The sequence below is a fragment of the Argiope bruennichi genome, chromosome 3, assembly GCF_947563725.1.
Source record: "Argiope bruennichi chromosome 3, qqArgBrue1.1, whole genome shotgun sequence".
Taxonomy (NCBI): domain Eukaryota; kingdom Metazoa; phylum Arthropoda; class Arachnida; order Araneae; family Araneidae; genus Argiope; species Argiope bruennichi.
Genome location: NC_079153.1, coordinates 121,353,724 through 121,377,061, shown reverse-complemented (window position 1 = coordinate 121,377,061; position 23,338 = coordinate 121,353,724). Strand labels below are relative to the sequence as shown.

The 23,338-nt window shown below is 27.0% G+C and overlaps 1 protein-coding gene across 2 annotated transcripts in view; it reads right to left on the bottom strand.

The window, feature by feature from the left end:
• The window catches only part of LOC129963135 (kinesin heavy chain-like), a 63,005-nt gene that overhangs the window by 13,079 nt on the left and 26,588 nt on the right, over window positions 1-23,338 (bottom strand). For both annotated transcript variants that reach the window (XM_056077230.1, XM_056077231.1), the window contains exons 3-13: window positions 19,294-19,367; window positions 16,165-16,269; window positions 12,422-12,470; window positions 12,273-12,328; window positions 9,717-9,804; window positions 5,778-5,902; window positions 5,485-5,589; window positions 5,230-5,378; window positions 4,435-4,583; window positions 1,571-1,836; window positions 363-569 (exon numbers count right to left, since the gene is read on the bottom strand). In XM_056077230.1, coding sequence (XP_055933205.1) covers window positions 363-569; window positions 1,571-1,836; window positions 4,435-4,583; window positions 5,230-5,378; window positions 5,485-5,589; window positions 5,778-5,902; window positions 9,717-9,804; window positions 12,273-12,328; window positions 12,422-12,470; window positions 16,165-16,269; window positions 19,294-19,367 — 1,373 coding nt within the window. The remainder of the gene's footprint in view (window positions 1-362; window positions 570-1,570; window positions 1,837-4,434; window positions 4,584-5,229; window positions 5,379-5,484; window positions 5,590-5,777; window positions 5,903-9,716; window positions 9,805-12,272; window positions 12,329-12,421; window positions 12,471-16,164; window positions 16,270-19,293; window positions 19,368-23,338) is intronic.

Here is a 23,338-nt window from a genome sequence, read left to right as displayed (position 1 = left end):
GATTATTCCACAATTAGATTAACAAAAATGCAAAATCATCCAATTTATCAAAATGAAATTACATTTTAAACATGTTAAAAGACAATGCATGGAAATTAGCATTTAGAAGAGAAGTTTTATTAAATAATACACAATAAAAGGTATGTTTTATGATTTCAAACTGATGGAACTATAACAACAATAAATAGCTGATATATAGAAATAAATCTTCAATTTTATATAACTAAGAATTTTGAAGTACAAAACTAGATAGCTCCCATTAGTTAAGACAATTTAAAGTACGTGATAATATGCAATTCAACTAAGTAAGAAAACATGTATATAATTTTTAAATGAATTTTAATCTTTAACAATAAACATACCAATTTTTGACTGAGTTCCTCATTTAAGGTTTCAAATTCTCTGTTCTTGGTTTCAACTTCCTGTGATTTTTGGTCATAATTTACAGCTAATTCTTCCAAAGCCTGCAAAACTTCTTTCACTTCCTCTTTAGCAGATTCATTCTCTTGTTGAATCCTGTTCATTTCTTGTTGTAGAGCTTCATAATCTTTTCGAGTTGATGTTATCAACTGCAAATACAAAAATAATAGCAAATGGTTTTTCAATTCAAATTTTTCCAATCAATGAAAATAAATGTAATAATAAGAAAATATTCCATTATGATAATTTCTGAAAAAGCTAATTATTTTACTTAACTTCACTTATTTAATAAAGAAAAATACAATAATCAAATGCAGATCAATAATAGAGAATACATCAGTATAAAAGATTATAGAACAGTAAAGAATGGTTTTTAGCTAGCAAAAATTTTAGAAATAGTTCTCCAAAAATCAAAAAGGGTTGAATTATTGAAACTGATTATTTAAAAATACAAAAATCTTTCATTTTTGAAAGATGGTTCAGATTAAGAATAGTTTATTAGACATACAAATTATTAAATTTGCATTGCATTTAAAGCTAAATCATTGATTAAATTTTCAAAACCAAAGTGTTAAAACACTATTCAAGAAATGGCTAATATAAATTGAATACAGTTGATACTCCTAACATCACATTTTGAAAAGAGAAGTATGTGATTTTATAATTGAACTATGCTGTCTATTTTCTTAGCTTATTTATGTACTCTATGTCCTTTGCAAATTTTCTAGAAATTTCAAGTTGTACAATTTTATGATTGATTGTGTAATATGATTTTGCTTAGTTTGAATGTTTCAAAAAAATTTCTTCGACTTTATAGGAGGAGCTCTCGTACATTTAGTTAATGTTTTTTGCTTTCATCTTAGAAATAAAGGTTTTTTTTCCCAGTTTTATAACATTGAATTGATTTTTTTTGTAGTTGTTTTTTTACAAGACAATATTAAAACAAAGCAATATTTCGAAAAATTATTCTTAAATCTATAAATACGCAACCTAAATAGTTTAATTAGTAAAACAATATTTAAAATTCACATTTTCAGATAGAGGGTTTGTTCTTTGAAATTAAATAAAAATATTTTTTATACGTATTCATAGAATTTACAATTTAGAAGATTTAATTCTCTGATACAAAAATGACATATTTTGGAAGTACCTCTTCCTGCTCTAGCATTTGTTCTTTCAGCTTCTCAATCAGTTGACTCTGGCGATCAATCTCATCATCTTTCTCATCCAGCTGAGCATATAAACGGCTTCTTTCCTCTTCAAATTTCACACGTTCAGCATTGCTCAAAGGCTCTGCAGAAACTTGAGTATTTGTTGGAATAATATTAGACACGGGAATGTTGTCTGTAAGGCTAGTTGTGCTGTTCTCCATTATGTCTTTCATTAAGAGCTGCTCTTCATGAGGTACATGTTCTCCTAGAAAAATAATTTAAAAAAAAAGCAAAATAAGTGAACAAAATTGCACAGAAAGAAAACAATTAAAATTAATTTCCACATTAATATTCTTTTACAGTTACATCATTGATAATATTTTTCAATTTAATATCTTCAGCATGGTATAGTTAGTACATTTCATCACTTTTTTCTCCCCCTGGTAAAACAATACTTCAGATTATCTAAGGTTTTAAAGTTTCCACTTCTTACTGCTCTCTTTAGTAATTTCAAAGTTAACCTGTAATAGCTGTAGATTATGATACTAACTATAAAGTTCTTACTGTCAAAATTGTAAGAAGAATTGGCATAAAATTCAATACAAACTCAAGGCAGAACTTTGTTTCCGATTTTGTATATGTCAATAGAAAGTCTAAAATCCAACAATTGATAGAATGCTTTTACATGTTTTTTGGGAGTAATTAACATTTAGTACATTTTCAAAAAACAAACAAACCAAAGGCGGCCCTTTTATGGATCTGTTTCAATCTTTATAAGAAATAAAATCAAGAGCATTTAAACATAAAAATTCTGTTTTTTGATGCAATAAGTTCAAATTTTGTTTTGCTTTTGTGAAATGTAAAAATATAAACTTCTGTTTATATAACTTTTATATTTTTTTCACATATTTTGAATAAAAAGACTTTTAATGGTATTTTTTTTATAATTATTTTTCCTAAATGCCATTTGTAATTCAGTACAATGCATATATTTTAAATAGAAGCCTTGTCATGAGTTTCTTTAAAACTTAGTATAGATCACATTTGTCAATCTATAGAATGCTTAAGTATTACATACAATATCCAAGGGAAGTACATAACATAACAAATAATTTTCTATTTTATACTTTGTCTAAAAAAGCTTTGGCATTCTTTGGAATGCCAATGTTTCATACATTGCAGACAACCAATACATTTTATATTTGCTTTCATATGCAAGAATAACTATTCATCATATGTGGAAGATTCAAATTTTTAGGATAAAATATTTAAACTCAGTGTTAAATAGTGCAGTTAAGATTTAATTATTTGTTTTTGTTGAAAAATGACATTGGCATACATGATTTCAGGAAAAGTAATCATTATTTATAAAATCTAGCATTATCCACTTTTAAAAAAATTAATGTACTGATTTTTTTTTTGATATTAAGAAATGAAATGAATTGAATAAATAAATATGAAAATATAATCTTTTAATCTGTAAATCTTAAGTAACATAAAAAAAAAGGAGAATAATTAAAAGAAAGGTGAATGAGAATTTAAATCAATTAAAAAAGAAACTAAGTTGAGTTAATAACATGATAATGATTTTGGCATTCCTAAAGAATTACAAGACTCTTATATCTTATAATAAAGAAAAATACTAAAAAGATTTGGATAGGAAGAGACAATTTGAAATTATTAGAAATTACAAATTATGCAAGACAGGAAGGTGCCTTTGCCTGCTTATTACTAAACATTGTTTTGGAAAAGTAATAAGCAATGAAGGCATCAACACAAAAGGCATTATAAATACGTTAGTATACAAATCCTGTATTTTGCAGATAATACATAGAAATTCTCAATGTGCTTAGAAAGGTCTTTCAGTGAGATGATCTAAAGAACAAGATGTAACTAAAAGGAATTTGGTAACTAAAGAAAATATATGCCATATACAAAACAGAATCCTCTCAACTCTATTTGTCTTGTGGTGAATAACATATCAGCCAGTTAACAACAACGCTGCACAAGCAATTGCTTTTGCATAATGGTTAGGTTACTGGACTGCTAACCACAAGGTCCTAGGTTCTATCCTTGCGCATCACATACTGCCTAAATTGGTGAGCTCAATGCCTTCACTCTAATTATTATTAATTTGAAACTGTTTACATAGCTTCATTTCTGCTTAGAAATAAATATTTTTATAAATATGGGCCAGAAATAAGAGTATAATAACAATTCATCACACATTTTATGGTTTAAAAAATATCTTAAATCTTAGTTATTTATTAAAATTAAAACCATTTTCAGATTCACTTTGATCTATGTTTCAAAGATCTGGGCTGTGATTCAGACACATGAATATTTTCCATTGTTTTGAAATTAAAATTTTAGAAGCATTTACAGTGGAACAGATTTGGAAAAAGTGCAACCAAGTCAATTCAAATAATACAAGTGTTTATTGATAGTATTAAATTTATAAAATCATAAAAGATGAGATAGGCAAGTCTTCTTATTTACAAACCAGCTGAGAACAGTCAAATTCTTATTTGTAGCATCCCTAAGATTATTCTCGAAAAATCTAATGAGAAAGCATCATAACATAAAGCCTAAATTAGATGATTTGACTCTGTTGGGAGATATTTAAATATTATAAGATTAATTACTGAAAAAGTTCACTAAGAGCAGGTCAAGAAAGTGTATTAATTGAGAAAGCCATCAATACCAATTCAGATTACTCTGGATTGTCACGTTATTAATGCAGTTAATGTTTCTATAAAATTAAGTAAAATAAATGCCATAGAAATTTCTGTTTTTTTTCTTTTTTTTTATTCATTGAAATGCATACAAATAAAACTTTAAAAGGCAATTTGGGAAAACTTACCATTTCTCCATCTACTTAATTCATACTCGGCACGAGTCAGCTGAGCTTTTGTACGCAAGGCTTTCTCTCTTTCTTTCTCATACCTTCTCTTCCATTCTTCTGCTGTTAACTCTTCATTGACAACAACAGTATTCTTAATTGTCTTTGCTCTGAAAAAGTTTTCCACATTAAATAGACATTTCAATTTCATTATATTTTGTATCTTAAAAGCAGAAAATAATAATGACAAATTAAACAATGATTTTCCCATTTGTTATGATCAACTCAAAAATAAACAACTCATTTTGCTTTTCAAATATTCTCGAAATTTCATAGACAAAATTTTTCTTTAGTTATTCAGTCACTTAATAAATTATTCTTCATCTAATTTAATCAAAACAGCTGGTTAAAAGCACCATTTTCAAAAGAATTCCCCTTAGCAACCTAGGTAAATATCAGCTCATAACATTAAATAATATAAAGAACATTATTTTTTTTATTGTTAATGAAGCATTTACTTACATAGACATAAGGTATTATTTGACTATTAAGTTATTTTTTAATTAAAAATGTTAATTCAATATTTTAAAGAAATTATTCTTTGTTAACTAATCTTCATAAATTTCTGAAATTAGTTTGAACTGAACATTTTCTATAAACAAAAAATTAAGAATGCAATTAAATGCCAACTGAAAGACTAAACCATAGTGTTACTGCTTCATGCTATGCAAGTTTGTTTAAATAGATTTCTGCTTTAAATACTTAATAGCATTAGAGTTTTGTTTTTGGATTTATTTTATTCCCAAAATCAATTACCTTCGGCCAAAATCAAGTGTGGATTTGGTTTCACATTCATTGAATGAAGCAGGGGAGCAACAAATGATGATGGTAGTACGTGAATTGCCTCCAAGAGATTCTTGCAAAATCCTCGTTAGTTTACTGTCTCGATAAGGTATATGTGATTTCTAAAACAGTTTATAAAAAAACATATTTAAAAACATTTTGTGTATGTTAGAGAGAGAAAATAAAATTTTGAATGCTTATAAAATAATGATACAAAAATAAACTTACATTTCCATCAGCTAATGCAGATATTACATTACCCAAGGCTGAAAGAGATTTATTAATGTTTTTTGCTTCATCTAAAACCATACCTTCTGCTCCTGTTTTGCTAACCTATTTAAAAATAAATTTTTAATTAAAACATTTGTTGAATAACTCAAGAAAACAACATAATTTAAATGGAGTTTATCTATTTAGATATATAAATACTAAGCAATATACTGATCTTAAGATCAAAATGTAATTTTGTGATAAAAAAACTCTTATGGTAAAAAGTAATTAGATACATGTTAATAGCTCACCTTCTCACTACCAGCTAAATCTACCAAATATAGCTTCCCGCTTAGTTTCTTTTGATTTTCCAAATTTTCCTGTTTCACATTGATTAAAAATACACTGTGACTTCTAGAACTGTGTTCATTCATATCTGAAATTTGAAAGAATTTTACATAATTAATTCAAGTAAAGAAAAGATGAGCTGCAGGTATGATACATAAAATGCTGGATAAGAAATGAAAGAAATAAAAGGTGAATCTTACACTAATATTTCACATTAATTTAATCTGAAATTAAAAACAAATATGAGAGAAATTTTTTTCAATAAATACAATTCTGCATTGATTATTAGGCAATATAACTTTATCAGCATTATATAGATTTTCAAAAACTCTTCAATCATAATTAAAGTACATCACATTTTATTTATTTTTTTTTTTTTGTATTTTTGTTTAAAGTTTTTAAAGAAAATAATCAAAATAAAGGAAAATTGTCTGTTTTATAGAGTTTAGTTAAAAGAACAGAAACTTGAATATACACATGACATAAATCTTAAAGAAACTTTCAAGTTCAGTTAAAATTTAGAATGTTTTTAGATTTAAACTCAAAAATATTCATATTTATTTAATTTGTAAATTCAAATAAAAAAATTTAATTTTTTAGATTGAATATGATCATTACAACTGATAAGATATAATTAAATAAAAAACAATTGCATTTTGAGTGATTATAACATGCATACAAGAAATGTAATCTTTAAAAAAAACACGGAGAAATGAAAGAAATATAATCTTAAAAAATACTTTGTTTTTATTTTCTTTTATGTAATGACAGATAATAGAAAATATTAGAAAAAATCTAAGTAATTTGAAAAGTTAAGATTAATAAAGAGATTTATATAGCTGATTTCACACAATTCTATTAACTATAAGAAACATAATAATAGTGGGAACCTTTGCACCTTGAATCACTAATTCCTTTATTTAATTTTAAAAAAAAGAACAAAAAACTTTTTTTTTTTTGTTTGTAAGCATCTTTATTTATGTAGCATCCACAAAAAGGTTACTATAGTCTGTTTGTTGAGTTAAGAGAATGAAAGTAAACACATGGGTTGCCAAACAGCTACATTTTTTGGTTTGCATTCCTAATTTGGTGATTTTTTTTTTCATTTTTATTTTTGTACATTTATTTATTTGGGATAAATTTTAAAACACTTACCTCGGAATTAACTTTTAGAAGAAGATGTTGAAGAATTTGGGTGGGTTTAATTACCATGGAATCTTTGAATCCCACATTTGTTTTTATACTATATTCAATGCACTTTTTCCCATAATCCCAATTCTTCTGATGCTTTGAATACACAAATTTTTTACTTCGGACATTTTAAATGTATTATTTTCTTTTGAAATTAAATTCTTAACTTGAGCCCAAATCAATTCAATAAGATTAAGCTCTCAATGGTAGGAAGGTAATCACAAGTTTTATTTTGAGCTTTTTTTGGTAAATCAGTCATCGTTTACAACTTTCAAAAGTCATTTTATAGTGGGCCATTCATTTCTAAAAAGGAATTCGTGGACTTCTCTCCTAATAGCATTCTTGTCAAAATAATCTATGTTGTCTAAAATATATTTATGTTATTATGTCTTTTTTGGATAATTAAATGCCCTGCATTATAGACTGTTATCCCATTGTATAGGAAGATAGAAGCTTTATTCACCCCCGTTATATGATCAGGTTTCTCCACTACACCAGAAAACAAAAGTTCAAAGTTTTAATGAAGCACCATTTTATACACATTTAAAATCATATCCTCAAAGCTTTTCTTTTTACTCTCTTTTTTGGTGGACTCAAATGTTTTCATTCTCCACTAGTTTAAAATGTCAAATCTCACTCTCACTCAAAAAACAGTACAAATTAAACAAAACAGAAATTTGGACTGTCTATAGACTGTTATAGTTTGACTGCTATCAAATTGCCAAATGTTTAATCATCACCAATAAAGCATGTACATTTATTTGGTTTCGTTCTCTCGACTCGGAGAACAGACTTTAATAATATAATTCATGCAAATGTTTACAAAGTGGATTTCTGTCATTAAACATTTGATCCAGGAATATATCTTCATGTACTACTAAATATGGATAAAAGAATATTATCTGCTGGCTCCTTGTGATAGCTACAGATTTATTGTGTTTATTTATGTTTGCAAATAAACCACATTATTTTATTTTCATTAGTTATATTTTTTTAAAGAAAGTTTCTTTTAGTTTTGACATAATTAAATTTCTTATTTTAAACCTTATTAAAAACATAATAGTTATTAACACTTCGTAACGTTTTGGTTGAAGTTTAAAATTTCAATAAATAAGCTTCCAATGCTTCTTTTTAGTTATATATATATATTTTCGACTTAATAAATAATTCGTTCCATTATGAATCTATTATCGTTCTAAACTACACTTTCTTAAAATTTGCATTTTTTAAAATTATTTTGAATCTTTTCTAAAAACTAAATCAAAGTATTTTATTTTAAACAGAAAGCAATTTATCACAAATATAGATTCGCACATTATTCTTTTATAGTAATATTTAAAATAGCTGAGTGAATAAGATTCCATCTTTCCAAATGAGGAACAATCAACAATATATAACTTTTTTGTTTTAAATTCCGCTTTCGCGCACTTTTTCTGTTTATTTGTAAACATTGTAATGCAGTTACAGTCAAGATTACTCTTGTATTTGTTTTGTTTATTACGAGCATGAACTTTCCTTGTTTGAGTCGATCCCTATGATGTAATAATGTGACTAAAAATCTTGATGAATGGACGTAACGGGATAAGTGGCGCTGAGGTATGGCATCACTTTTTCTCCCTCTAATACATCCCTTAAAATAGGCATTTATAAATATATGTTTTATCTGCATGGCGTCCGGGATATCCATAGCTACGCTACCCTATTAGCACAAGATATTGTGCGAGATTCCCGCGACATTGTTCATTGTTCTGAATGCCGGCCAATGTCGGGAAGATATCGTAATGATGTAGTTCGGCATTTTGTGCAAATAAGGTATAGATACCTCAGATAGATATCGCTATAGATACCCCGATAGTTGAGCCACTAGTCTGGATAATCTATTTCAAAATGCATATTGCCCTTTGCTGTATCGTTTTTGATTTATATATAAAATACCCAGATAATTTGTAGAATATTTCTTTCTTAAACTTTCAACAATGGATGATAATTCTTCAATTAAACTATTTTGCACCCAGGATATGAATGCTGATACAACAGAATCTATCGTATATGAGAAAAACGGTCAGAATCGCCATGACGTAAACTTGTTCTAATCTTATGCTATTTCATTTTATTGTGCTGTTTGGAAGAGATAATTGAATACGTATAAAAAAACAGAGATTTGAGTACATTGAGAAAGGGTTTATGGATTATTCTAGTATAAAGTTCCACGAGGGAGTTGGGGTAAAGCTTGCGAAAGTGCTCGCGAATGGACGGAAAAATGGAGTGAAGTGCAGTACCATTACTCCACTGGTAAGCTGTGGAGTGACTGGAAATTGCTGACTTTATAATTGTGAATGTGACATGATGGTAGATTAGCAAATGCATTCCAACTGTTTAGTTTTTACGAAGTAAATAGAAACGTAATAGCATAATTTGGCAATGTCTTTCAATGCTTAAAAGCTAAACCGTTATTGGTAAATCAATTACATTTCCCTTTCTAATAAGATATTATGCGATATTTTCGCGAAGTCGTCCGACATTCTGAAAGATGGCCAACATCGTATAGATATCGTAACAATGTTGGTGAACACTTTGCGCAGATAGGGTAATTCAACAACATTCTCCAAATATATTGTTGGCGCTCAAGATACATCTTAGAAGTTTAGAAGAAATTTTTATTTAATTAAATCTTAATTTATAAAAAAATTAAGATGAACATAAAGCCATACTTGTTACTGCAATGTGCCTGTTGGATTTTCCTTCATCAATTACTTCCATGACTTCTTCTGGACTTGTAACAAATCTCTCTGTTGCACCCTAGAATACAGATTTAAAACTTCAAAACAGGTCAAACTAAAGAATTACAGTTGAAGTATGCATACTATAACGAAAAACATTAAGATATATTTCGGAATAATTTGTGCAAAAATATTATCATGCTTTCTATTATTAATAAATTCAATTCATTTGAAAGTTCAGTTTTTCTCTGCCTTTTGCTATACAATTAATCAATAATTCTATTTTGAAAATATATTATCTTTATTTGAACTCAGCATTTAAGCAGCATTTGAAATGCACATAATTTCTGTATCGAATTACAACGCCTTATTAATAGCTTTAATTTCCATATTTCGATGCATGCGAAAAGACCGAGAAAATTCTTTTAAGTATTTTATATCATTTTGATTAGGGATTGTTAATACTACTAACCTATAATCCTATTATTAAACAAAATATCAAACAATACTGTTAAGATATCTTTATGATGTTAAATAGCATTCGTAATATAGAATAAAATCATGGTAATAATGTACCTTATCTTGTCTAATAGGAAAATACTTGTATTTGAGATTATTAATGAGAATCAGTCATAATTTTGTTGAAAAATAAATTTTATTAGATGATTTAAACTTCTAATTTTAACAAAGAAATTAAGGTACCTCCTCTTGTAAGGCGACTAACTTGGCAAAAATTGATATTTCTCCCCAAACATAACGATTATACAAGGCAACAGAAATACCGAAATTTTCGAGTTGTTTCAGAACGCGAATTTTTTCTTCGTCAATATTCGGGAAGTTTATTCTAGTTTGAAAAGAGATTTAAATTCACGTTAAGGGAAACTTAAGGGAATTTTCGAGTTGTTTCAGAACGCAAATTTTTTCTTCGTCAATATTCGGGAAGTTTATTCTAGTTTGAAAAGAGATTTAAATTCACGTTAAGGGAAACTTTTGTAGGACATTTTTGCAGCATAAAAACAAGTGGAAATCATCTGCACATTGGAAATACCACGAACAACTGGCAGAATAGTTATAAATTAGAATTGTATATCACAAAAGAGAGTTAGTATTTATATGTAATGTATACGTATACTTAACTGTTATCATGCAATTTATTAATTACTAGCCAGTTGGTGAAATGAGATTATTAATTTTAGAAAACTTCGATTAAATCTTTTATATATAAATTAATTTTAGTGTTTCCTCAGCAAAGTATATTTAAAACTGCAGTTTCGATTGATAAGAACTCGTACTATTTTTGAAGCCTTACACAGTTTGGTGTGGCACGAAAGTTTGGAAATGGGGATGATAGCCCAAAAGTCGTCCTCGTTATCTGATCATAGTTCAAAAGGTCTGCCCCCCCCCCCCCGAAATTGCCTTCATTTTGCTTCCAAATGGAATGTAAATATAACTGAAGTGAGCTAAAAACCTTCTGTTTATTGTGCTATGGTTTCACTAATATTCAAACATCTTACTTAAATTCCACCTTTAATTAGAAAGAATTCGAAAAATTAAAAAGTGTTGAACCGGTACGAAAAAAAAAAAAGAAGTCGATAAAACTTCAATTAATCCAAAAGAATGCTTTTTGAATGAATCATGCCCATAAACTCAATACTTAAAATATTTGAGCATTATCGAATATACTTCATGATTTACATAATATTTATGGAATCAAATAAGCGCAGGAGTTATTGGTTTACTGATCCAATAAAAGGGTTCAAAATGCCATAATTGGAAATCAAACCGATAACATATGTTATGTATCCATTTATATAACATGAAAGTGCAGAAGCATATAGAAATGGATGAACTTTATAAATGAACAATGATGAAAATATTTTCAACTAAAATTTTAACTCTTAAAGACCATAAAATCAAAAGAAAAAAAATTTAAATGCCATGAAAAATAGAATTTAAGAAACTTATAAATATAAAAAAAATATGTCGAGTATTTTTATCTTAGCTATCAACAATGGAAGAAAATATCCGAATGAAACACAGTACGATTTTCATCATAGCAATGAAAAGTATTGTTATAAAATTTATATAAAATATATTCAAAAACTATGAAATTTCGGAAAAATTGTGCAGTAACTAATTGGTATTATTGTAAGGATGATTTTTTAAATTAAAAAATAAAATGATATAATTATAATTTCTGTACAAGAATATTCTTAGGAGTTATTGAGTTAAATTGTCTAGTTTCGTTTACTTTTACAACGTAATATTTTAACTACATTTCTGAAAAATTGTCACACAATGAGTGTTTCTGTCAAATATGAAAGTTTTAGTTCCAAAGGTTTGTTCTATAGAGCAGACAAATATTCGCTTTTATTTTTAGTAGAGATTTAGTAATATATGTTAATTACCGCTAATCACATGAAATATTTTCTTCCTTAGCATAAATAGGTGTAATTAATCATTATCAAGATATTCTAATCGAATGCATTCTTGTATTAATACAAATAGATCCATCAAGGTTTTTAAAATGCAATAGTGAAAACTTACCTTGACGAAAGGAACTCTGTTTTTATCTTCATGTACAGAAAGATTTGTCTTTGACACTATTTAAAAGAAAAACAAATAAATAAAAACTAAGTATTTTATTTAGCATATATTTTTTAATACATTTCATTAATTTAGAATTTTCTGCTTACCATCAAGCAAATCCCTGATTTTGTCTAGATATATTTCAAAATAGGAGATCTGAAATGAAGGAAAAAAATACACTTGTTAACAAACAGAACTTTTTAATTTGTAGAATCATTATATATATATAGTGATATTTCTTAATCTAATTTAAATCCTAATTAATTTCCTAATTTTTATCTTAAATTAGCTCATTAACTTCATTCTAAAATGCTCTTTTAATTCCTCATCCAATTCCCACTTTTCATTTAATTATTTTTAGCAAGAGCTCTAGAAAACTGACAACTTTAGCATTTTATGACGCTCTAAGTGAAGGGATAAAAATTCCTAATACTTATAATATTCTTTTAAAGATACCTAAGATTCTCTTTCCTAAGTCTACATGTCTGAAAGAAATTCCAATCAAAATCTCGTAATAAAATTACTGAAGGAAACTTCTTTGCTCTTGTGTCGCGATGTAGACTGAAGCATATTTTATGATCGCCTTTTTTTGAACAAATTATCCTGGAAGGAAATAAATCGAAGTTAAAATTTCAAAAGTTACATAATATCGGCCAAGCACTATTAAAATATATTTATCGATCTATCTATATAATCTTTTTATTTTTTTATATCCTATTTTTTTTAATCTAAAATTAGTTCGTGTTATTTTATTCGAATTTTTTTTCTTAATTCCTGATTCGAATCCCAATTTTTTTATTTATTTCTAACACGCGTTTAAAAAATTTTATGTCTTGTGTATTTCCCACTCTCCGAGGGAAAGGATAAAAACCTCTAACACTCATGCATCCTTTCGAAGATACCTAGGATTCCCTTTCTTAAGTAGACGCGTGTCAAAGAAATCCCTATCAGAATCTCTTAGCAAAATCATGAAAGGAAAATATTTCGGTTCCTTTGCTCTTATCTTCTAGTATGAATTTGACACGTTCATTTTTTTTTTCTGTATACAATTTATGCTCCAGTGAAAAAATAATTGCAGTAAAATGACAAAAGTTTTATTTTCTCGGCATGCTACATGTATATTTCTATAAGCACAGGAAATTTTACATCTCCACAATGTTGTTCGGTATTATGAATGTGGTACAATATCCTGAAGTGCAATATCACAATGATATCATTCAGTATTTTGTGCTTGTTCTTTCCTTTTTGTTTTTTCTTTAATGGTTTAAGTTTTTTTAGTGTTTATTGTTATTTTGTTATTGTATTTTTACTTATTAGTGGTTATTTTCTTCTAATTTGTTGTTTTGTATTGTCCTTTCTGTTAAAATGGTATATCTCTTAGACCTAATTTCAGGGGATTTTCGGGTCACAAGGAATCATTATTAGACTTTTTGTCTGCATTCCCTCACAGAAAAAATCCCTTTTTTTAAAATCCCTGCCTCAGGGTGACCCTTGAAAAAGTCTTCAGGCTGGATTCTTTTTTTATTTGGTTTATTTGATTTTCCTATTAACTTGATTTCAATACTTTTGTATCAATTCATCTGTGTTTTAGAAGTAGCTGCATTTGCGCTTTCTAAATACTATGAAGTTTTTTCTGTTCCTTATTTGGTTTTAGTTTGAATAAGAAATAATTTTTAGTTGCGAATAATTTTTAGTTCGTTTTTAAAATATTTTTTAATTTAGATTGGTTACTATATATATATTATATATATATATATATATATATATATATATATATATATATATATATATATATATATATAATATTTGGTTTCAAGAGAAGTAGGCGTGGAGTTCTTTAACAATTTTTATTCTTCAGTTTTTATCCATTACAGAAATTTCGTTGTAAAACCGTAACGAGTGGAGCGCAACGAACTAAAACGGCCAGAAAGCAGGAGAAAGGAATGTTGAGAAACCATTTTGAGCTTAAATAGTTTCGGAAAGAATCAGCCGACTTAACAATATAGTTCGGCATATGTCAAATAGGTATTGAAAGAAAATAAAAATCAGCCCAATTCAGAAGTGAATCTAGAGTTTGAATGATTAGAAAATAATGATTTACATAACTCAGACAAACTGAAATTATTACACATATATATTATATTAAACGTCCAGTTATTTGAACTTCTTTCACAAACAAATTAATTTTTAAGGCCATTATTAATTTATTTACTAATCGCCTTTACTAATCGCAAATTGTCTTTTACAACACTGAAACTTTATTTTCTTATTTGTCATGTAAACTTTGTGGATAGTAAACATAAACTTTCTTCCTTCGTTTTCAACAATGGAAAAAAATGCCATGATTAAAAATTCATGAAACATAGAAAAAGTTTGAACCCACTGCAACAATGAAATCTAATGTGTGAAAACTATACAAAGGTTAATTTTGAAAATATTCCTAAATTTAATAAATAAATAAATCCCACAACTGATTTTATATCAGTAAAAAGGAAGTTTTTAAAATTTGAAATGATTTAAAAGCGTTTTGTGCAGTAATATTTTGGAAGTTATAACTAGATAAACGCCAAAATCTCGCTTAATTTTTAATTGATCAAGATTACATTTTAAATTTGAAAAGAATCACTCCGAGTAAATATGTATATTGTCTAAAGTTATATTTGTACCAAATTAGTTGTTCGAGGACGAATGTTTGGTCTGCATATCGCCAACATCAATATTCACCAGATGTCACTCATTGCTGACTTCAAATGTACTTTTTAATTTTAAATTCAATCTCATCTTACCCATTCTGAAAATTTCAGCACTATTAGAAAAATAATTTCTAAGAAACAAATTGGTTGATTTAAAGTGATGGTATTGTTATTTGCCCTGAATATTATATCTGCTTTGAATTTTGGAACTGCTATAGCATTATATAGACCTGGCAGAAGTAAAAATGAAGAGAGACAATTAAACGATGGTTAGGAATGTACCAGTAGGTATTTGAAATATGTTTCATACGTACTTTCTTCAGTTTTATACTTATATCCAAGTTAATTTAGTAACAACAGTTAAGAGAACAACTAGTTCTATGCTACTAAGTAAAATTGAACGCCAACAAGTTTTATCGTTATGCAAATATTTTAATCCCACCCCCTTTTTTTCCTTCCCTAAGTTGTTTTTGTTATGTGTTGTTGATCTTTTTTTTTTGATCATCAATTTTCTGTTTTTCATGTCCTTGATTTTCCGAAATGCAATTGTATTCGATAGTGCTTGTTCACATTGTTCGCAGTTGCTTTTCTTTTTTCATTGTTTTACTGTACATCATTTGTATTTTTTTAAGAAATATATATAAATTCTCACATCGCATACTTTCATTTGTCTATTTTTTATACATTATTTTATACCAGATTGATAACCCCAGGGGGCACCTCGAAAAGAGGCTGAGATGCTTCCGATATGGTTAATATTTGGTGAATTTTCTATTTTTTGTCAAGATTTGGTAGAAGTTGGTAAAACATTTATTAGTTTCCCCTTTTACCAATAATTTTTTATATGAGTATATATTTTTCGAGAAAAAAACATAATTTATATAGCATTTAATTTTTTTTAATAGAACATGTTTATTTTTCTTACTTTCATAGTTACTGAAAATTTATTGTGAATTCATAAAAAGTTATCTTCCTTGTGTTTTATTTTCGAGACGCTTAAAAGTACGAGATACTAATCTGCATCAGATACTGACACTGAATATTATTACTGAAATAAACTCACACAGAATAATGGACAGCAATGAAAAATAGATTAATTTAAAAAATGACAACAATTTTTACATGCAGTTATCAAGATTTATTAAAAATAGACTTACCTTTATGTGGAACTCAATATTTTCGTCCATTGAATAAATATGGTTAAATATATCGTTCACAATTCGAGGAATAATACCTTGCTGAATGTGATCTCCTAAGATACCCTGGGAAAAAAGAACAAAGAAAACTTAATTTCATAAACAAGAAATTTTTTTATTATTATCTTGTTTATCATAGTTCTACATCAAAACTACTGTTTTATCTCTTCTGTCAAATTTTTTCAAGTCCTATTTGCATTTATGTAGTTTAATAATTTTTGTTAAAATACATAACTGATGTTGTTGCCACTCACCATTAAGTTTTGTATTTCTTGTTTCTTTAATTCTACTCTTAGCTTATTCCAACTTGGAATCTGGCAAGTTCTTTTTAGTTTAGGTTACGGAAAAAATTGGAATAAGAATTGTTCTTTTGATGTGATTACGTTAACTTAAATTTTTTAATAGTATTTATATAAGTTTTCATCAATATTATGTACGTATTCTATGCAGAATAATTTTCTCTACTGTAAATAGCCTCATTATCTCTGTGTCGTGTTGTGAAAATAAATATATTTAAAACGAAAGGAGAGTTTGCATTGAGTCATAACAGATGTTTCAAATATTAAAGTTGAAGTTAATGAAAAATTGAATAGGAATACTAGATTGGTACTAATATTAAACTTTTTCAACTATTTTGAGATAATGTGAATTGAAATTTTCACACAATAAAGCAAACAAAACAATTGAATGCTCCGACAGAATAGTACCATTTACTATCAGCATTTGAAAAAAATGTGGAAGTTAAACTAGTGTAGGGAAGAAAAAATGAATGTCCAATGTTTCATTTTATATGTGAATGTTTGTTCATTTTATATGTGTATGTTTTTGTTTCTCCTTTGGATATGAAATTAAATTCATTTCTAAGAAAAATATTTAAAAGATGTTCTTTTTTAAGGAATACTTAGTCGCATTCTTTGAGTTCGAAATGTGTATTATTATGTTCGGGATGGATTCTTTGAAATATGTTTCAAGATGTTTATGTGGTTGAATTTTAGATATGAAACGAAACAAAGATATGACAATTAAACACTAAAAGTGCTTTTAAAAAGGAAATATATATATTATATATATATTGGCTAAAAAGGAGTTATCAAAACCCTTTCTAACTGAGAAACTTATCAAATGATTTGTATGATTTATTCAAAATCTTGCAGATAGACTTTTTGCAAATTATTAGTTTAAGAAAAATATTACCTACCCCATGAATTAAGAAACAAGCAATACTTTTATTCAGTCTTCAAATACTGAGATTCAATTCATAAATAGCATGAAATTTTCATTTTCTCTCGTTATGAAATTTTAAAACAAATGAAAATTGTAAAATATTTCAAAATGAAAGTCTGTTTTATAATTCAAGAAATGCAGAACATATAGAGAAATTATTACATCAAAACTGAGCAATAAATTATTAATTTATAAAATATCCTGTAAGAAAATTTCATTAACATTCAGATTTTCAGAAAATAGCATTTCAAAATGTAAAATAACATTAAATAGAAAATTAGGCATATATAAAAATAAATGCAATTTCCCAAAGAATGTCGAAATCGAATTCTAACGGTTTCGTAAAAAAATTTTCAGAAATCGATAATGAATTTTTAAAAAATACGATATTTTCACCAAAAATCAAATTTTAACATCCAATCTTTTACATACGCCATTTCATCGCGTTGGGATCTTATAACTGTCATAATGTGCATGAAAAATTATATGCAGAGCATTTGGAAAACATTTATCATATTACGGTCAAAAATAAATCAGAAAAGTATAAAAAAAAAGAATTTTTAAGGTCATGAGTTTTGATAAATGAATGACCTTTGAGCTTTCCAGATTTTATTCTCATAAGATGTAAAAGCAGAAACATTTTTTTCCTACTATTTAAATGGCTAAAAAAAATTTCACTAATAATAATATTTGAAATTAATTTACTTGAAAATGGCAATGTAGGTAATCATAATTGAAAAATTTCGTTATGATTTATATCTTCATGCAAGATATATACCATAAAACTGATTCGACAAAGTTTTTCCTGTTAAAAAATAAACACTTTAAGGTTATCTTGAATATTGTAAAAAATAATAAACACCCTTGAGCCACCTACATAATTTATCAAATAACTGAATTAGATTTTTCCCAGCACTTTCAACTCTAATAAGTTATAATTCACATAAAAAAGCAATAAAAAGCTTTTTTTTTATATAAAGACGCATTATAATTGGCTAGTTTTTTGTGGCAATAATGACGTGTTCTTCATCACAAAAGTTGAATACTCTAGTTTGGAACGCTTCACGAAACGGAAAGAAAAATTTGTTGCTGGTTCAGCAAATTTATTTGGTTAAAGGTTGAGTTACTCTCTTATGCATATGGAAATCAATTTCGGACAAGGACTGGAATTCCACTGGTATAGATGTTTCGAACGGATACTGGCAGTTTGAAAAATCTATAAGGGCCAGAACTATCTTGCATGACGGAATTCGTCTAGTAAGGAAAAATATATTTATTTCAAGTATGCATTATTCAAGAAATATCAGTAGTGATTCCATGAAAAAAAATATGTGAAGATATCGAGCTTTTCAGGTGAGAATACAAAATCATTTGAGCAAATATTTTAGAAAAATCTTTTCTGTCTACACGATATCTAAAACATTCAAACCTTAAACGGGCTCACAGTAAAATAAATATATTTTATAAGTGGATATGGTATAAAAAAATTAAAATCTCGTTCTCACTTCCTCACATAGCCTCCTAAATAATATTTTGAAAATATAAAAAAAATGTCATATGATTAAATACAATAGCTCGTTACAAAGAGCTCGAAACATAAAAATAATTTTATGTAATTTTCTTCAAAGAATATTTTCAGTTTTTTTTATATATATATTCGTGGTTAACAGTTCATAAGAAGTTCTTTCATCATCAGACCCACAATTTATCCCATAATTACTTATATTTCATGTTTCAAATATATTGCTTATTGATTAAAATAATTGTACAAAAGAAATCACAATGCAGTTAGTATTAACAGAAGATAAGAAGTGTTTGTTGAAATAATTCTATTCAGCCTGTCTTGGGACATAAAAGGGAACTTACTTCCATCGTATGTGTTTTGCCACTTGATGTTTGTCCGTATGCGAAAATAGTTCCGTTATAGCCCATGAGCACATCTGGAAAGAAACAAAAATATTTATCAAAATAAATCAATAAACGAAAATAAAATCAATAAACAAACTGAATTAATCAATATTTGCATAAAAAATATCGAAATAGTAATACTGGTAAATCTCCTTGCATCTATTTTCAAGCATTTGGAACAAAACATTCCTTAACAGTTTAATTGCACAACCATCCAGTGCTTTTTTTATTTAACATTGTAATGGAGCGCTTATGAATGTTTTATTCAAGGCATTTATATCATGAATTATTTATATTATGAATGCTTGATTTTACGACACTTTGATTAAAAAAAAACTATGATTGGGTATTACTTGTATAATCTTTACAGGATAATTCAAAATAAAAAACATTATCATTTTAAAGTAATTTTTTAGTAGAATTAACTATTGTAGTTATGATTTTAAAATAATTTTTAGCACACTAAAAATTAAATAATTCCTATTCTAAATTGAAGGAAAATGAATGTGATAAACTAAAAGAAGGATAAATTCGGTTTAATGAAACAAATGGAAGAAATTTAAACTAAGATTCGTCAGTCTCTAGGCAAATTACATTCATATTATATTACAATTATTACATTTATTTCATTCATCACAATATATCTCTATAATAATTAAGATGAATGTGTGTTGTGCAAGTGTGTCTGTATGTGTTAATGCTCTACATGCTAAACAGTTTGACATACAGCAATCAAATTTAACACAAACAAATTTTAGATGAAAATATGCATCTTCCAGCGAGTTTTTTTCCAAATTTTAATTAAAAAATTTAGCCAAATTTTAGCGTTTCTTAGCAATATTATTGCACAAAAATAAAATTCACAGCGTTTCAAATTTTTTTAGAAAAATCGTCTTTTTAATGATTTTATTTTAAAAGTGTGCAAACTTTTCTCGAGTTTTGGCAATTAGAAAAATATCATTTTTGTCAAATTTCCAACAATATGTTATATCGTTGTCCTAGGATGCAAATGACTTTTATTTTTTCATCAAATATTTTATCACGTGAATTTCTTTTATTGCTGAATGCTAAAGATAGATTGTTTGATTTCCATGCAAATGACAAGACAAATGCAAGACAAATAAAAAATGGCAAATTAGAATACCGAGAAAATTTGAAGATAGATGAGCCTCACATGTATTTTTTTAATGTATCTATGATGTTATGGAATTGGTTTCCATTTGAAAGGTTCCATACACAAAAAACTGAATTTAAATAAAAAATTTAAAGTAACGCGGCTTTAAAATCAAAGCAATTTGAAAGAATTATGGACATGAAGCTATATTTAACTGAATTTTTAAATTCCAGGCGAACTAATAAGGAATATATACAAATTTCCTACGAATAAGGAATTATATCTTAATATTAATAAAAATTACTATTATTGTATATGTATTCATGTTTTAAAGCCCCCTTTTAAAACACTGGGCCAGTTTCAACTAAATTTTGTATACTTAAAAAAAAAAAAAAAGAAGAAAAAAAAGGTGAAAGAATACATCAAACTGTTTATAGTCCAAAATTTAGTTAAATAATCAATTAATTTGAAATTGCTAGCAAATTTACCGTTTTTCTGCAGTAATTTCAGAGAAAATAATCTTACAATGAATATTGTACTATTATCTTGAAATTCACATTTTCATTTTTTCAGTGATATCACATTATTTTATGTGTAATTCTTCTTTAATTGTTATTAATTCTGATAAAATTTAAGATTTTATTTAATTTTGATATACGGTAATAATAAGAATCTGATCGCTATTTTCTGTTTCCTATGTTTTGGAATTTTTTTATTGATTTAAAGTATTATTTAAGAGTGCCTAAAAGAACCGAAAGAAAGAACTGATATACTGTTTATCTACAAGCGTTTATAAGTGACCAGTGTCAAAAGCAATCAAGTGGTGTGCATATTATAATAATTTATACAAGGTTAATTTTTACATTAAAAATATTATATATGAAAGCATTTTAGTCACGAAAAATCCCGGATACATCAAACAATAGTGTAAAAATGTTTTAAATTTATAATATATATACCACAATTTTAACCGCAATGTTCTATTTTCTCCAATGGCGTTTTTCCTGTTTTAATGAGCTTCCAATAACAAATGCTTTCTTTGACACAAATAGTCTATTAAATGGAAGATATATTCAAAAGAAAATGTGCAGTTTAAAAAGCAATGTTTTGTTGGTAAGAAGTCTATTTCTATTTATTTTTAAAACTACATGAAAATAATCGTCAGAATGAAATACTCGAAATAGTTCTTCTAAACGTATCTATTTACAGGAAAAAAAAGCAGTGAGGGATTCTTGATTTTATGCTTTATAACGAAATCAAGTGAGTCAGAAAGAGTGCTTGAATCCAAAATTATCAAAAGGTACAGTTTCATTGGAAAAGACATGGAATGATACATGATGTACATTATTTAAAAACTAACTGCCTTCTCAGTTTTAAAAATTAAATATAAGGAGAAAAGACTTGAATTTTTTGCAATCGATAACAACTATGATGGATTTTTTCACATTTGTACATCATGTACAGTCTCATATAATTATATTCGTATATATATTTTTATCTCCTTGGAAAATTTCAGTGATTGAGATAGGCGGCACTGCTTGCTAAACAACGATGTATGATATTAAATAAAACAAAAATAAGAAAGGGAGAGAGAGAGATTTGTACGGGTTTTTAGTCTTAAAAATCCTTTAATCGGTCTAAAAAGATCTAAAATTCTTCCAAGTAGTACTGCAACCATTAGTTTAAGAAATACGTTCAATTAAAGAAATATCTTTTATTTTTTCAAATTTTTCACCAAAAAATTAATTACTGAAAAAATGTAACGCACCATTGTTTTTCACTTACAAAAAAATTTAGATTTGTCCTTGATTTTACGCCCTAGTTAAATTAAATTGTTACGAATATATTCGGAACAAAATCGAAGTCTTGAAATCAAAAGGGGCGATACAGATAACCTTGTTCTAAATCGTACGAAGAAAAGCAGTCTAATGCAGAATAATATAAATAAAATATATCGAAGAAATATTATTTAAAAGTTGTAATAGAAATGCAGTAATCTCAGTAAATAATAGTTGTTGTCGTATCACGATTCATCTTCTTAACTACTTGCCCTATTACAATACAGAAGGCTACTGAATTTAAGATATTTTTAACAGTATTTAAGGAATGTACGATGGATATTTTTAATTTATTCGTTTTTTAAATCACACAAGTAATTTTCTCTTTTTTTAAAGATAAAAGATAAAGATTTAATTTATTTAAACCTCTTAATTCGATGATACACTGATTTAGGACATTTATAGTTATTTCAATTTCTGTAACAAAATACATTGATGATATTGAAGATTTTCTAAGTGTTTTTGCGTTTTAAATTATTTAATACTTTCACGTCATCTCAGAATTTAAATACTAAAAATTCAGTAATTCGATTCACGTGTCGGATATGCAGTTGCAAGCGAAGGAGTGAAACAAAAACATTTTCTTTTTCTGATTGAAAAGAAATATCGATCCACCCATTTCGGAGCAGAAAAAAATATTCGAAAGCATATTTGGGTCGAGAAGCGATCCAATTGATTGCAAGCTCCCAACAAGATGAGTGGGAAATGGGATCGTGCCTGAAGTAACAAACACAAACCGTGAAAACTTTTCTGAAGACTGGTGTAAATAGAAAAGTACATGAATCTTTTTCTATAGAAATTGAGAAAACTACCTGTGCGATTTAAAAAAAATGTATAGGTTAAAAATATTTATCTATACATATCTTAAATACCCTTAAAATATCTTCAGTACAACAGAATTTTGCATTTTACTTCCACAAAATATCTTGTATTTAAAATACAGTTAATTTGTATTTAACTCTGCAACTGCTTATCTCGCGATTTCCGTGTGTTGAGTCAGTCAATTTTCTATTGTATCCCACGTTTTTCGTAATTTAGAGTGTTTAGTTTT